Genomic DNA, 15,299 nt, shown 5'->3' with positions numbered 1-15,299 from the left:
CGTATGCGCGTGCGCGTATGCGCGTGCGCGTATGAGCGTGCGCGTATGAGCGTGCGTGCGCGTGGGTATGAGTGTGCGCGCGCGCAGTGTGCGCGCGCGCAGTGTGCGCGCGCGCAGTGTGCGCGCGCGCAGTGTGCGAGCGCGCAGTGTGCGAGCGCGCAGTGTGCGCGTGCGAGCGCGCAGTGTGCGCGTGCGAGCGCGCAGTGTGCGCGTGCGCAGTGTGCGCAGTGTGCGCGTGCGCAGCGTGCGCTGTGCGTAGTGTGCGCGTGCGAGCGAGCGCAGTGTGCGTGTGCGTGTATGAGTGCAGTGCGCGTATGAGTGCAGTGCGCGTATGAGTGCAGTGCGCGTATGAGTGCAGTGCGCGTATGAGTGCAGTGCGCGTATGAGTGCAGTGCGCGTATGAGTGCAGTGCGCGTATGAGTGCAGTGCGCGTATGAGTGCAGTGCGCGTATGAGTGCAGTGCGCGTATGAGTGCAGTGCGCGTATGAGTGCAGTGCGCGTATGAGTGCAGTGCGCGTATGAGTGCAGTGCGCGTATGAGTGCAGTGCGCGTATGAGTGCAGTGTGCGTATGAGTGCAGTGCGCGTATGAGTGCAGTGCGCGTATGAGTGCAGTGTGTGAATGCAGAGCCTTAGTGGGGGGGTGGGCATTTTTAATATTTTTTTATTCTTATTTAGATTTTTTTTGTTGTTATAATTTATTTATTTTTATTATTTTATTATTGTATTTCTTTTTCGTCCCCCCTCCCTGCTTGATACATGGCTGGGAGCTCTCCTTCCCTAGTGGTCCAATGGCATTGGCAGTTCAGTGGGGGAGGGAGGGGGGCTGGCAGAGAGCACTTACCTCTCCTGCAGCTCCTGTCAGCTCCCTTCTCCTCCGTGCCGGTTCGTGCAGCTCCTCTGTCAGCTCACAGTGTAAGTCTCGCGAGAGCCGCACTATGACCCCGCGGCTCTCGCGAGACTTACACTGGGAGCTGACAGAGGTGCTGAAAGGAGGAGGAGGGAACTGACAGGAGCTACAGGAGAGGTAAGCGCTCGCTGCCAGCCCCCTGTCTGTATTATGGCAATGTAAATTGCCATAATACAGACAGTGACTCGAGTATAAGCCGAGTTGGGGTTTTTCAGCACAAAAAATGTGCTGAAAAACTCGGTTTATACTTGAGTATATACGGTACCTATATATAAATAAAAAAAAAAAAATTTAAAAAAAAAACACACACACACACACATATATATATATATATACAAGCCAGCACTCTAGGACTTGAGTAAATAAAAAGTAAAAACCTTTATTCCAGTGTGTCAAAAAAAGGGTCGACGTTTCAGTCCACCGTTGTGAACTTTCTTCAGGACATACCATACACACATTAATTCTACACATATATTTATGTAATATTTTTACATAATTAGGTATCTTAATTAATTACAATTAGCGGGACCTGCCTGACAACCCATGCCGAAAGTATAGGGAATTGAATTTGCTAGCACTATATTTAACCCTATAACTTTCCAAGACACCATAAAACCTGTACATGGGGGGTACTGTTTTACTCAGGAGACTTCGCTGAACAAATAGTGTTTCAAAACAGTAAAATTTATTACAACGATGATATCGCCAGTAAAAGTGAAGATTTTTTGCATTTTTCGTGCACAAACAGCTCTTACACGGACAATATTATTGCTGTGATACTTTTTACTGTTTTGAAACACATATTTGTGTTCAGCGAAGTCTCCCGCGTACAACAGTGCCCCCTCATGTACAGGTTTTATGGTGTTTTCAAAAGTTACAGCGTCAAATATAAGGCTTGGGTTTCATTTTTTTCACATTAAAATTCGCCAGATTGGTTACGTTGCCTTTGTGAGCCTATGGTAACCCAACAATGAAAATTACCCCTATGATGGCATACCATTTGCAATAGTAGACAACCCAAGGTATTGCAAATGGGGTATGTCCAGTCATTTTTAGTAGCCACTTAGTCACAAACACTGGCCAAAATTGGCGTTTTTTTGCATTTTTCTCACACAAACAAATACTAACGCTAACTTTGGCCAGTGTTTGTGACCAAATGGCTACTAAAAAAGACTGGACATACCCCATTTGCAATACCTTGGGTTGTCTACTATTGCAAATGGCATGCCATTATGGGTGTAATTTAATTCCTGGTCTACTATACAGTCTCAAAGGCAACTTAACCAATCTGGCGAATTTCAATTTCAAATGTAACGTGCTTTATTTGACCCTGTAACTTCCCAAAACACCATAAAACCTGTACACAGGGAGTACTGTTTTACACGTGAGACTTTGCTGAATATAAATATGTGTATTTTATTGCAGTAAAAGCAAACAGTATTATGACATTGACAGTTAAAATGTCATGTAGAACTAAAAAAATAACATTTCTTATTTTCTCCCATTTATTTCATATTAAATTATGTTTCATAGCTAAATATTTGATATTAAATGAAAGCCCTGCCAGGTTTTGTTTACGTTTTGTTCACAATGTGTACATTTGGCTCAGTCCTTAAGGGGTTAAAGGTGGCTTGCCCCCCTGCCCCTGCCGTTTTGGCCAATCAGCACCTCCTCATAGAGATACACTGAACCAATGCATCTCTCTCTCAGGTAAATTCAGAGTCCCCACGAACTGCAGAGCTGCCTACTGTGCAGCACTGAGCCAAGAAGCACCTCCAGTGGCCATCTGAGGAGAGGCCACTTGGATGTGTTCCTAGGGGCAATGTTTTTCTCTGAAAAGGCAGTATTTGCATTAAAATGCCTGCATATAATGATTATACTCACCAGAACAACTACATTACGCTGTAGTTCTGGTGACTAGTGTCCCTTTAACTGAGTGACGCATTAGGACAGCCAGATAGTAAATGTATTATGCGTTCCTATGGGGTTTTGGGTGACACTGGATGTACTCACACATAGCGTGAGGATGTCCAGCATCAGTTATAAGACCAAAAGTCGCCTAACAACCCGAATGTCCCTCTAGTTGCTGTCTGGTAGACAGCCACTATAGGTGGAATTAACCCTGAATAGTAATTATTGCAGTTTCTCAATAACTGTAATAATTACTACTGTTGAGTTAAAATGGACACGGACACAGCACCTAGACCACTTCAATTAGCAGGAGTGGTCTGGGAGCCTATAGTGTCCCTCTAATGGGTTAAATAGTGTAAACATACAGAGGTGGGAAAATGAATGCCATTTTGCAGAAAAAGCAATGTTTAGGGTTAAACCACTGATTGCCACTGTAAGTGCTTCTGCTGCATTGACCAAGTAAGACTCAGCCTCGTGACACAGAAGCCAGCACAGGAAAACATTGACTCATAGCTTACCTATGGGGATGCTTGGATGAGCACTAGGAAGCATGTGGCGCTCGCTGTTCATCAGGACCCCACCCAAGCGTTTCCAGCTGAACCACTGCACACCCAGACTCCTATCACCTTGATCACTGCAAATCACAGAAGTGGTCATGGTGGTATGAGTAACATTTACGTCACATATATACACACCCTGATGTATGGATACATGCTATTCGTAGGAAAATTATCTTAAACCAGCTTTGTCTTAAAGGGACACTAGTCAATTGTGTATATACAACATGTCCCTGCAATCTCACTTCTCGCAATCTCACTGCTCATTTCTCTGCCATTCAGGAGTTATGGTAAGTCACTTTGTTTATGCAGTCCTATTCACACCTCCCTGCATGTGACTTGCACAGCCTTCCTAATTACTTCCTGTAAAGAGTAATCTAATGTTTATACTTCCTTTATAGCAAAGTCGGTTTAGTTTAGAATTTCTTATCTCCTGTTAATAGCTTGCTAGACACTGCTGGAGCCTCCAGTATGCAATTAAAGGAACGCTAGGGGAGGGGGAATGTTTGTGTTCCTGACCCTATAGTGTTAAAATACCATTTATCCCCCTGGTCTCCCTTAAACTACCACTATATTGCCAGGAAAACAAACTCGTTTTCCTGGCACTATAGTGTCCTGAGGGTGCCCCCGCCGGACTGAAGTTGGAGGAAGGGGGTTAAACACTTACCTTTCTCCAGCGCTCCCTCGGCGCTGGGGACTCTCCTCCTCCTTTGGACGTCATCGGCTGAATGCACATGCGCGGCAAGAGCCGCGTGCCCATTCAGCCAGTCCATAGCATTCTCAATGCTTTCCTACGGACGCTGGCATCTTCTCACTGTGAATATCACAGTGAGAAGTGCGGAAGCGCCTCTAGTGGCTGTCAATGAGAGCCATTAGAGGCTGGATTAACCCATATGTAAACATAGCAGTTTCTCTGAAACTGCTATGTTTACAGCAGGCAGGGTTAATCCTAGATGGACCTGGCACCCAGACCACTTCATTAAGCTGAAGTGGTCTGGGTGCCTATAGTGGTCCTTTAAATACAGTAAAACCTTATCCTTTATTGACTCGCTGTGTTGGACCCCACCCTCGATCCGCCTACTTGACGGACATTAGCAGAAATGACAATCTCAGCTGATCTCACCCAAAGGAAAGCATTGAATTGGCTGAGATTGTAATTCTCATGAACTCAGCCAAGGAGGTGGGGCAGAGACAATCTGGTGGGGCAGAGACAATCTGCAAATCCTCATAGAGATGCATTGAACCGACGCATCCCCATGGGGAAATTTGAGCATCTTTATTCACTGAGTGACTGCCACTATCCCTAGGTAGCAATGAAAACACTGCTTTTTCTCTGAAAAGGCAGTATTTACAGTAAAATGCCTGCAGTGACTACCTATACACACCAGAACAACTACATTAAGCGGTACTTGTTCTGGTGACTATAGTGTCCCTTTCAATTTACAGAGCAGGAGATGTAACTTACTGTAAAGGTTTCTATCTGATTGAAAATGAAACCATTTTGCAGATTGTCAGTCACAGCCAAGGGAAGGCTGCATAAACAGAAACAGAAGTGATTTAACTCATAAATGGAAAGAATTGAGCAGTGATACTACAGAGGCATGATCCATACACAATTTGGCTTCACTAAGCTAAAGTTATTTTGAGGACTATAGTTTTTCCTTTAGGTAAACAATTTTAACTACTTTGGAAATTGTTTGACATTCCAATGCAATCAAAATGGGGGTTTTAGAGGACAAAGTATAGGCACAATTTTTGTCAAAATGGGGGAACAGGTAGAGTTTCAAACAGCTTTACATTTACAATTAGAAGTCAAGCAAAGGCAGATGTGAACAGACACCTTCCATGGTGCACTATATATGTCTATGGTACCTAAATGCACAAATAAACAGATCAATATAGAGTAATCCAATGCTTGGTACACAGATTCCTGGTAATGCATTAAAGTACACTAGTGACTTAATTTGCCAGGAACTGAAACGGATGTTGGCCACCATGTTTACAGATGTCACCACGCCCCCTAAAAAACACACTTGGTTGTCTTTTTATAAAATATATATATATTTTTTTTTTAAATATACTTGTGTGTTAATGTGCTGCCATGTTATTTACAAATGAGTCAAGGGATCAAGCACAACACCCAGCAAAATCCATCTAAACATGTAACCTGGTTAAGTGGCATAAAAGTGCTGTTAATGCAGTCTTTAGCTTATAGCAGGGCCCTTCGTATTGGTATGTCTAAGCTATTGACTGCTTCTCCCCCCCCCCCCCCCCCCAACTACTGCAGAATACGTTCGATAATAAATACAAAATAAAAATGCTTGAAATATATTAGATGCATGCATGGCAGTTCTGGCCAGGAAACTACTTCAGGACTAAAGTTTGACCTTACATTTGTAGATGTGCCAATACGTTTTAGCAGCCAAGTGTCAAATAACGAGGATAAACATTTATACCTATACAATGAAAATGAGTTATAACTGACAAAATCTCAATATTAACATTGTATTCTATATTTCAAAGTTGTTCCATTCATTGATGCCTAAAAATAAATAAAAGAAAAACAGGGTACTATCCCCAACACCAAATAAACTAAGAGGTCAGGGAGGTGCATATTCTGCAACACAGATGTGCAGAGGTGGAAATTTACAACAGCTTATTTCCTTCAAATATAAAATACTGCATGGCCCAGGGATGTCCAATTTTCACTAGCTTGTTACTCGTCCAAATGATAAACTTTAGCAATATTTTTCTTAGTCACGTGCCACAAATGTAACAAAATAGTAATGTATTTTCTTTGTAAAAACATGCGATTTTTACAAAAAAGCAGCAGAAGCCATTTTAAAGTCACTTTCCAAACTGTAACTCAACTGATGGAAAGGGAAATTAATAATGTTCAGTTATTTGTCCTTGAGGGGAGGCAAACAAGATTCCTTGATAGGGCTAGCATTCAAATGTGGATGATTTGAACAACAATAATAATAATAAATATATATATATATATATATATATATATATATATATATATATAAAATTTGTTTTAAAGCCAAGATGACCACTCTTTCCATCAGTTAAACTGGTATAACGTATTAACAGCTCATAAAAAATCATATTGCACCCGATGCATATCACATTATTAAAATATATCAACTAACCAAAAAAGGAACAACCAACGTCTTTGATAAAGCAGTGGAGAACGCAGCCCAACAATTGCAGGTAGATACAACAAAGCTAACATACTTAAAGCATGCAATGCACATGTAGTGTGTAACAGATATATATTCATATTTTACAAACCATGTGTATTGCATGCTACCTTGCCACGAATGTTAGAAATATGTAGCACATATTAAAAAGCATGCATTCCGTTACAGATAAAGGGTTTCACATTATAAAACAGGCCAGCATGCCGCCATAGGGTTTCACATTATAAAACAGGCCAGCATGCCGCCATAGGGTTTCACATTATAAAACAGGCCAGCATGCCGCCATAGGGTTTCACATTATAAAACAGGCCAGCATGCCGCCATAGGGTTTCACATTATAAAACAGGCCAGCATGCCGCCATAGGGTTTCACATTATAAAACAGGCCAGCATGCCGCCATAGGGTTTCATACTGTAAAACAGGCCAGCATGCCGCCATAGGGTTTCACATTATAAAACAGGCCAGCATGCCGCCATAGGGTTTCACATTATAAAACAGGCCAGCATGCCGCCATAGGGTTTCACATTATAAAACAGGCCAGCATGCCGCCATAGGGTTTCATACTGTAAAACAGGCCAGCATGCCGCCATAGGGTTTCATACTGTAAAACAGGCCAGCATGCCGCCATAGGGTTTCATACTGTAAAACCGGCCAGCATGCCATATTACAGGTAGAGAGGAGATAGAGATAGAGATATATATATATATATATATATATCTCTAAGCATAGAAGCATGCCGTGTCATATTATACAATAATCCTTCCTGCTATATTATTACAGATAGTAGTGCCATATTATATTCAGCATGCCGTGTTATATTATACAATATTCCATCCTGCTGTATATTACAGTCAGCATGCCGTGTTATATTATACAATATTCTATCCTGCTATTTAACAGATAGAGTTGCCATATTCTATCCAGCATGCCGAGTTATATCATACAATATTCCATCCTATTACAGAGTTGCCATATTCTATCCAGCATGCCGTGTTATATTGTACAATATTCCATCCTGCTTTTTTATAGACAGAGTTGCCCTATTCTTCCCAGCATGCTGAGTTATATTATAAAATATTCCATCCTATGACAGAGTTGCCATATTCTATCCAGCATGCCGAGTTATATCATACAATATTCCATCCTATTACAGAGTTGCCATATTCTATCCAGCATGCCGTGTTATATTGTACAATATTCCATCCTGCTATATTATAGACAGAGTTGCCCTATTCTTCCCAGCATGCTGAGTTATATTATAAAATATTCCATCCTGCTTTATTATATTCTACCCAGCATGCCGAGTTATATTATACAAAATTCCATCCTGCTTTATTATATTCTACCCAGCATGCCGAGTTATATTATACAATATTCCATCCTGCTTTATTATATTCTACCCAGCATGCTGAGTTATATTATACAATATTCCATCCTGCTTTATTATATTCTACCCAGCATGCTGAGTTATATTATACAATATTCCATCCTGCTTTATTATATTCTACCCAGCATGCTGAGTTAGTGTGCTCCCCGCTTGCACACGGTAATCGCGGCTGAGGCCTACCTCCTGGGCTCCGCTGTCATCTCTCTCACAGGCTCCGACCCGCCGCTCGGCCTTTCTCACCGGCGCCCGGCCATGCACCCGAGAGCCTGAGGGAGGAGCTAAGAGTGCGCTGGGAGGCCTGTAACCCGGGCGGCAGTGAGGCCTGTAACCCGGCTCGGTGAGATCTTCCTCCGGGGGATGTGCTGCGCGGTGTTCGTCTCCCGGGACCCTCGCTCTGCTGCTCTACAGACTGCCAGGCCCGCCCTCTCCGACCCCGGATCACAGACCCTTTGCACGGCGGAGAACCACAAACAAAGCAATGGCCGCCATCTTGTCGGGGAGGAGGAAAGGGTGGGACGTGTTGAATTGGCGCGTTCTACCACCTCCCTCGCTGCACGTCTCTGATTGGACGGCCGCTGGCTGGAGGGACGCTTCCGATTGGACGGCACAGCAAGGGGGAGGGGAGGCGGGGGGTATAGGTGTTGCTGGCGGCGATGACGTCACCAACCCAATGCCAGGCAAACTGGGCCCATAGAGAGGCTGTGGATTCCTTTGTTGAATAGAGCAATGATGGAAGGCTCAGTGTGCCCTGGGGGTATAACATGGGAAACTTGGTAGTTTTCCTAATTCAATCAGGGCAGTCAAACAAAAAATAAATGTGATTTTATTATTCTGGTTCACACTTGGTCATCCACAGTCTTGAAGTCATCACACTGCCCTTGATTGGACTCCCCACATTTTTTTTCAGTAGAAATTAGATGTAGTTGAAGTTGGGCGATGAGGTAACTCTACTTTTGTACAGTAATGGGTACAGAGCTGGTATTATAGGCACATTTTGTGATTCGTGATGTTTGGTTTGCAAGAAAATGGTGCTGCGGATGGGGGAGGTCACTCCCCGGGACTATCACAGACAGATACACAGCCTGCTTACGTAATCCTTTTGACCTCAGGGATTTTTGGCCTGTTTTCAAGCTCGGACTTACCAACTGTCCCGCTTTCGTCGGAACAGTCAATATTTTTGGGTCCTGTGGGTACGCCTTCTGAGACACCAGTTAACTTTCTACAGCTAGCACAGACCAGGCGAATTATTAGGACAAAGCTGTATCACTAGCAATGCCCAGAATAGTGACAACAACACATGTAAGCAAGCCTAGATCAAGATTGGAGAAATGAGAAAAGTAAAATATAAGCCAAAGTAAATAATCGGATGATCAGAGAAAAGTAACAGAATGCACTCCTGGGCTATAGCAGACCACAACAGGGAAAAGGTCTTGTGCTGGTAAGATGCTATATAGACCTAGTTTGACAACCTGCCGGAGTTTGAGTGTTGATAAGGAACTACGTTTCAGCGGAACAGCACTCCCTTACAATCACGACCCTCGAAGGCACCCGAAGGTGAGAACAGGGTCCTGATAGGTCATTGGTAGCACTGGGGCCTTAATAAGAAAACAAGTGCCTGTTTACAAGAAGGAGGAGACAAGCAAGAAAACGTGTTCAGAAGGGAAGCCGGAGTCAGAAACCAGGAAATAAATCAGTAGAGAGGCAGGTCAGGAAAATTACAAGGCCTCAGGAACAGGGAGCTTAGAATACTGATTAGGAGGTGCTCTGGGCAGGGACAGTGCAATACTATTTTGAACCCTAGGCAAGACCAGCTACTTCCATCCCCACCCACCCAAAACAAAAATTGCCAACTTTGTGTGTATTTCTCTCCCAACACCTTTGTGTGTCTCTGTTTCCTCTTCCCCAGCCTCTCTGTGTATCTTTTCCCTCCCAGCACCTTTTTGTGTCTCTTTGTCCCCTACAGCAGTGTTCCCCAACCCAGTTCTCATGGACCACCAACGGTCCAGGTTTTGTCAGTATCTCCATTGGAATAAAACAGGGAAATACATCAATCCTGGATGTTGGTGGTCCACAAGGACTGGGTTGGGGAACACTGCCCTACAGGGTTATTTACTAAAATGTAAATTGTTGGGAACTCAAAATTTAAGGCAAAGCTAAATTGGAAAAGTTATCCGAGTCAGCTACGCTATCAGTGCTATCAATTAACACTGTATGTTGTCACACAAGCCTAGCACTACATATCTTCCTAATCTTAAAAGGACACTATGGTCACCAGAACAACTACAGCTTATTGTATTTGTTCAGGTGAGTAAAATCATTCCCATTCAGAGAAAATGCAGTGTTTACATTACAGTCTAGGCATAATTCCATGGCCACTTCTCAGATGGCTACTAGAGGTGCTTCCTGTGGAATTGCTGCACAGTGTGCATCACTGACATTCAATGTCTCCACCCTCTGCATGGAGACACTGAACTTTCATCATAGAGATGCAGTGATTCAATTCATCTGTATTAGGAGATGCTAATTGGCAAGGGTTGTGTTTAACTTGTGCTGGTTCTGCCCCTGATCTGCCTCTTTCACGGTCTTAGCCAATGCAATGTGAAAGCATTGTGATTGGCTCAGAATACAACTTCTGATGCTCTCAGCCAAGCAGGCAGATCAGGGGCAGAACAAGCAGTAGGAATCTGGAGTAAAGGTAAGAATATACTATATTTAGGGAGGGCAAAGGGCATGGGGGCTACATAATCTTTAATACTATAGGATCAGAAATACATGTTAGTGTGTATAGTGTTCCTTTAACAGTTTTGTTTATATTAAGGGTAACATTACCCCAAAATATATATGAACATTTCCAACATTTTATCTTTTCTTTTTTTCTACTTTTGTCTTATTAGTGATGCAGCAACATTCTGGACACTTTCTTAGAAGAAGGCAAGCATTATGTTGGTTTCCAAGAATAACTGAAATAAATAATAGATAAAAAGTAAACTATATAAGAAAGAAAACACTTTGGAGAGACGGTGTTTGTGAAGGTAAGGAAAAATATAAATTATATGTCTATAAACAATGGCATAAGAAAAAAAATACATTTGCCCTTGGAGAATAGTAAAGGTAATAAAATTAAAAATAGAAGAATGAGCCTGGTAAAATCTAAATGTCATAGCCTGATTAAATGTAATAAAATATAGGATACATGTACTGAGAAGAAAAATTAACAATTTAAGACGACTGTCTTCTCATATATTGGCAGCATATGTTTCTAATAAGGCAGAACAAACAGTCATGTAATATCAAATAGTTTATTATTTGTAGATACAATAAAAAAAAATTTGGATTTTATATGTTGGAAACTGTTCTTTCACTTTAATTAAAGAGTGCTCTTTTCAGATGAATAAACTAAGGTGTAACTGAGGTGCTATATTAACATGTAATAAAGTTAGCAAGGCTGGAAACTTTTACCAGTGACAACAGGGTCGTCTTTAAAGGGGGGCAAAAGGGGCAGCTGCCCCGGGGCCCAGTTACTCCTGGGGGGCCCAAAGTAGCTGCCCTTTGGGACCGGCATCCAAACCCTGTGGACTGCAGCACCTGATGTAATCAGGGGCCCTCAGCCCTGCCTGGGCCCCTTTTATGTTGCCTGCTGGGAGGAAGTGAGGTGAGATCACTTCCTCCCAAATAAGAGTGCCGTTGGGGAGGTGGAGGAGGCATATACTGGAGGAGGAAATGGACTGAGGAAGTCAGACTCCCATCAGCCTTGGCCATCCAGCTCCCACCAGACCCCAGGGAAGCCCCCCTTCTGTACCCAAAAGGTAAGGAAACAAGAGGGTGGCTAAAATATGATGTAAATTGACATGTGTGTTCCTGGGTCTGAGTCAGTGCATCTGGATTTATGTGTTTATCTGACTGTGTGTGTGTGTGTATGTCAGTGTGTGTATTTGGCTGTATGTGTGTATGTATCTGGCTATGTGTGTGTGTATCTGGCTGTGGTGTGTATCTGTCTGTGTGTGTGTGTGTGTGTGTGTGTATCTGGCTGTGGTGTGTTTCTGTATGTGCTTGTGTCAGTGTGTGTATCTGGCTATATGTGTCTGTGTATCTGTATGAATGTAGACCTGTGTATGAGTACTTGTGTGTCAAAGTGTATGCGTACATGCATGTGTGTATGTATATGTATGTGTGTGTGTATCTATGCGTGTAGCAATGCATTCATCCCAGCGTTCCAATGCCAACACTGCACACACATACGCTAACACTGCACACAAATACACCCCTGCATTCCAACAACATTGCACACAAATACACCACTGCATGGTTGTATGTGTTCCTGTGTGTATCTCAGTGTTAGTGGCAATGCATACATCCCAATAGTGATGTCGCGAACACGAAATTTTCGGTTCGCGAACGGCAAACGAGAACTTCCGCAAACGTTCGCGAACTTCAATGGGCAGGCGAATTTTAAAACCCACAGGGACTGTTTCTGGCCACAAAAGTGATGGAAAAGTTGTTTCAAGGGAACTAACACCTTGACTGTGGCATGCCGGAGGGGGATCCATGGCAAAACTCCCATGGAAAATTACACAGTTGATGCAGAGTCTGGTTTTAATCCATAAAGGGCAGAAATCCCCTAACATTCCTAAATTGTTTGGAATAACGTGCTTTAAAACATCAGGTATGATGTTGTATCGATCAGGTAGTGTAAGGGTTACGCCCGCTTCACAGTGACGGACCAAACTCCCCGTTTAACGCACCACAAACATCCGCAAACAGTCCATTTGCACAACCGCAAACTCCCCATTTGCACATGTTTTATTCATGCCAGACAACCATGCAGGCCAGACTAACAAACATGCCAGGGCCAATCATAGTTAACCACCTCAGATAGTAACATGGCTCCCTCTATATACAGAGTAAACATGGCTCCCTCTATATACAGAGTAACATGGCTCCCTCTATATACAGAGTAACATGGCTCCCTCTATATACAGAGTAACATGGCTCCCTCTATATACAGAGTAACATGGCTCCCTCTATATACAGTGTAACATGGCTCCCTCTATATACAGAGTAACATGGCTCCCCTCTATAAACAGTGTAAACATGGCTCCTCTCTTTATACAGAGTAACATGGCTCCCCTCTATATACAGTGTAAACACGGCTCCTCTCTATATACAGTGTAACATGGCTCCCTCTATATACAGTGTAACAGGGCTCCCTTCTATATACAGAGTAACATGGCTCCCTCTATATACAGTGTAAACATGGCTCCTCTCTATATACAGAGTAACATGGCTCCCTCTATATACAGAGTAACATGGCTCCCCTCTATAAACAGTGTAAACATGGCTCCTCTCTTTATACAGAGTAACATGGCTCCCCTCTATATACAGTGTAAACACGGCTCCTCTCTATATACAGTGTAACATGGCTCCCTCTATATACAGAGTAACATGGCTCCCTCTATATACAGAGTAACATGGCTTCCCTCTATATACCGTGTAAACATGGCTCCCTCTATATACAGAATAACATGGCTCCCTCTATATACAGAGTAACATGGCTTCCCTCTATATACCGTGTAAACATGGCTCCCTCTATATACAGAGTAACATGGTTCCTCTATATATACAGAGTAACATGGCTCCCCTCTGTATACCGTGTAAACACGGCTCCTCTCTATATACAGAGTAACATGGCTTCCCTCTATATACAGTGTAAACATGGCTCCCCTCTATATACAGAGTAACATGGCTTCCTTCTATATACCGTTACTCCCTCTATATACAGAGTAACATGGCTCCCTCTATATACAGAGTAACATGGCTCCCTCTATATACAGAGTAACATGGCTTCCCTCTATATTCAGTGTAAACATGGCTCCCTCTATATACAGTGTAAACATGGCTCCTCTCTATATACAGAGTAACATGGCTCCCTCTATATACAGTGTAAACATGGCTCCCTCTATATACAGTGTAAACATGGCTCCCTCTATATACAGAGTAACATGGCTCCCTCTATATACAGAATAACATGGCTCCCTCTATATACAGAGTAACATGGCTCCCCTCTATAAACAGTGTAAACATGGCTCCTCTCTTTATACAGAGTAACATGGCTCCCCTCTATATACAGTGTAAACACGGCTCCTCTCTATATACAGAGTAACATGTCTCCCTCTATATACAGTGTAAACATGGCTCCTCTCTATATACAGAGTAACATGGCTCCCTCTATATACAAAATAACATGGCTCCCTCTATATACAGTGTAAACATGGCTCCTCTCTATATACAGAGTAACATGGCTCCCCTCTATACAGGGGCGTACCTGGAGCATTTGGCACCCGGGGCGGATCCTTTATTTGGCACCCCCCTCCCCAACTTTGAAATGTAAAAAACAACTGCAATTTTTTTTAAATGTGTGTGTACAGTGTGTGTACAGTGTGTGTACAGTGTGTGTACAGTGTGTGTACAGTGTGTGTACAGTGTGTGTACAGTGTGTGTATAGTGTGTGTATAGTGTGTATGCAGTGTGTGTATAGGGTGTATGCAGTGTGTGTATAGGGTGTATGCAGTGTGTGTATAGGGTGTATGCAGTGTGTGTATAGGGTGTATGCAGTGTGTGTATAGGGTGTATGCAGTGTGTGTATAGGGTGTGTGCAGTGTGTGTATAGGGTGTGTGCAGTGTGTGTATAGTGTATATGCAGTGTGTGTATAGTGTGTGCAGTGTTTATAGTGTGTGTATAGTGTGTGTATAGTGTGTGTGTACAGTGTGTGCAGTGTTTGCAGTGTGTGTAGAGTGTATGCAGTGTCTGTAGAGTGGCGGGTGGGGGCCCTAAATGAAAATCCCCCCCCCCTCCCCCATCAAAGGTGACTAGGGGTCCCTAAGCCCCTAGTCACAAAACCAAATAAAAAAGCCCCTACCTACCCCCCTCACCCTAAAAATAGTGAGGGGGGGATAAAATTACTAACCTGTAAACAAAAATTAAACTTACCATTTGGCGTCTTCTTTTTTCTAAAATCTTCATTTTTCAGCCCCAAAAAAGGCCAAATAAAAAGCCATCATACCCGTCGAACTTAAAAATAAAATAAAAAACCAGAGCGCCAAAAAAAATTATCCATCTTCACCCATGGAGTGCTCCGTGTCAGTGTTTATCAGGGATCCTTAGGATAGGTGTCAATCCATATCTGCCAAGTGACCCTATGTAGGGGGAACAGTCCCTATTCTGCTCTGTGTCAGTGTCTGGGGGGAGTATCTGCAGTAACACAGGGTGTCTGGAGGGAGTATCTGCAGTAATACAGAGTGTCTTGGGGGAGCATCTGCTTGTAACACTTAT

The 15,299-nt window shown here is 43.0% G+C and overlaps 1 protein-coding gene across 1 annotated transcript in view; it reads right to left on the bottom strand.

The window, feature by feature from the left end:
• Nucleotides 1-8,502, bottom strand: part of ATRX (ATRX chromatin remodeler) — a 131,945-nt gene extending 123,443 nt beyond the window's left edge. The window contains exon 1 of the mRNA XM_063432062.1: nt 8,150-8,502. Within this exon, the coding sequence (XP_063288132.1) occupies nt 8,150-8,169 (20 nt within the window). The 5' untranslated portion in view covers nt 8,170-8,502. The remainder of the gene's footprint in view (nt 1-8,149) is intronic.
• Nucleotides 8,503-15,299: the final 6,797 nt, after the last annotated feature.

The sequence above is a fragment of the Pelobates fuscus genome, chromosome 9 (assembly GCF_036172605.1).
Source record: "Pelobates fuscus isolate aPelFus1 chromosome 9, aPelFus1.pri, whole genome shotgun sequence".
NCBI classification, from domain to species: Eukaryota; Metazoa; Chordata; class Amphibia; order Anura; family Pelobatidae; genus Pelobates; species Pelobates fuscus.
This window is presented reverse-complemented; position numbering and strand designations above follow the sequence as displayed.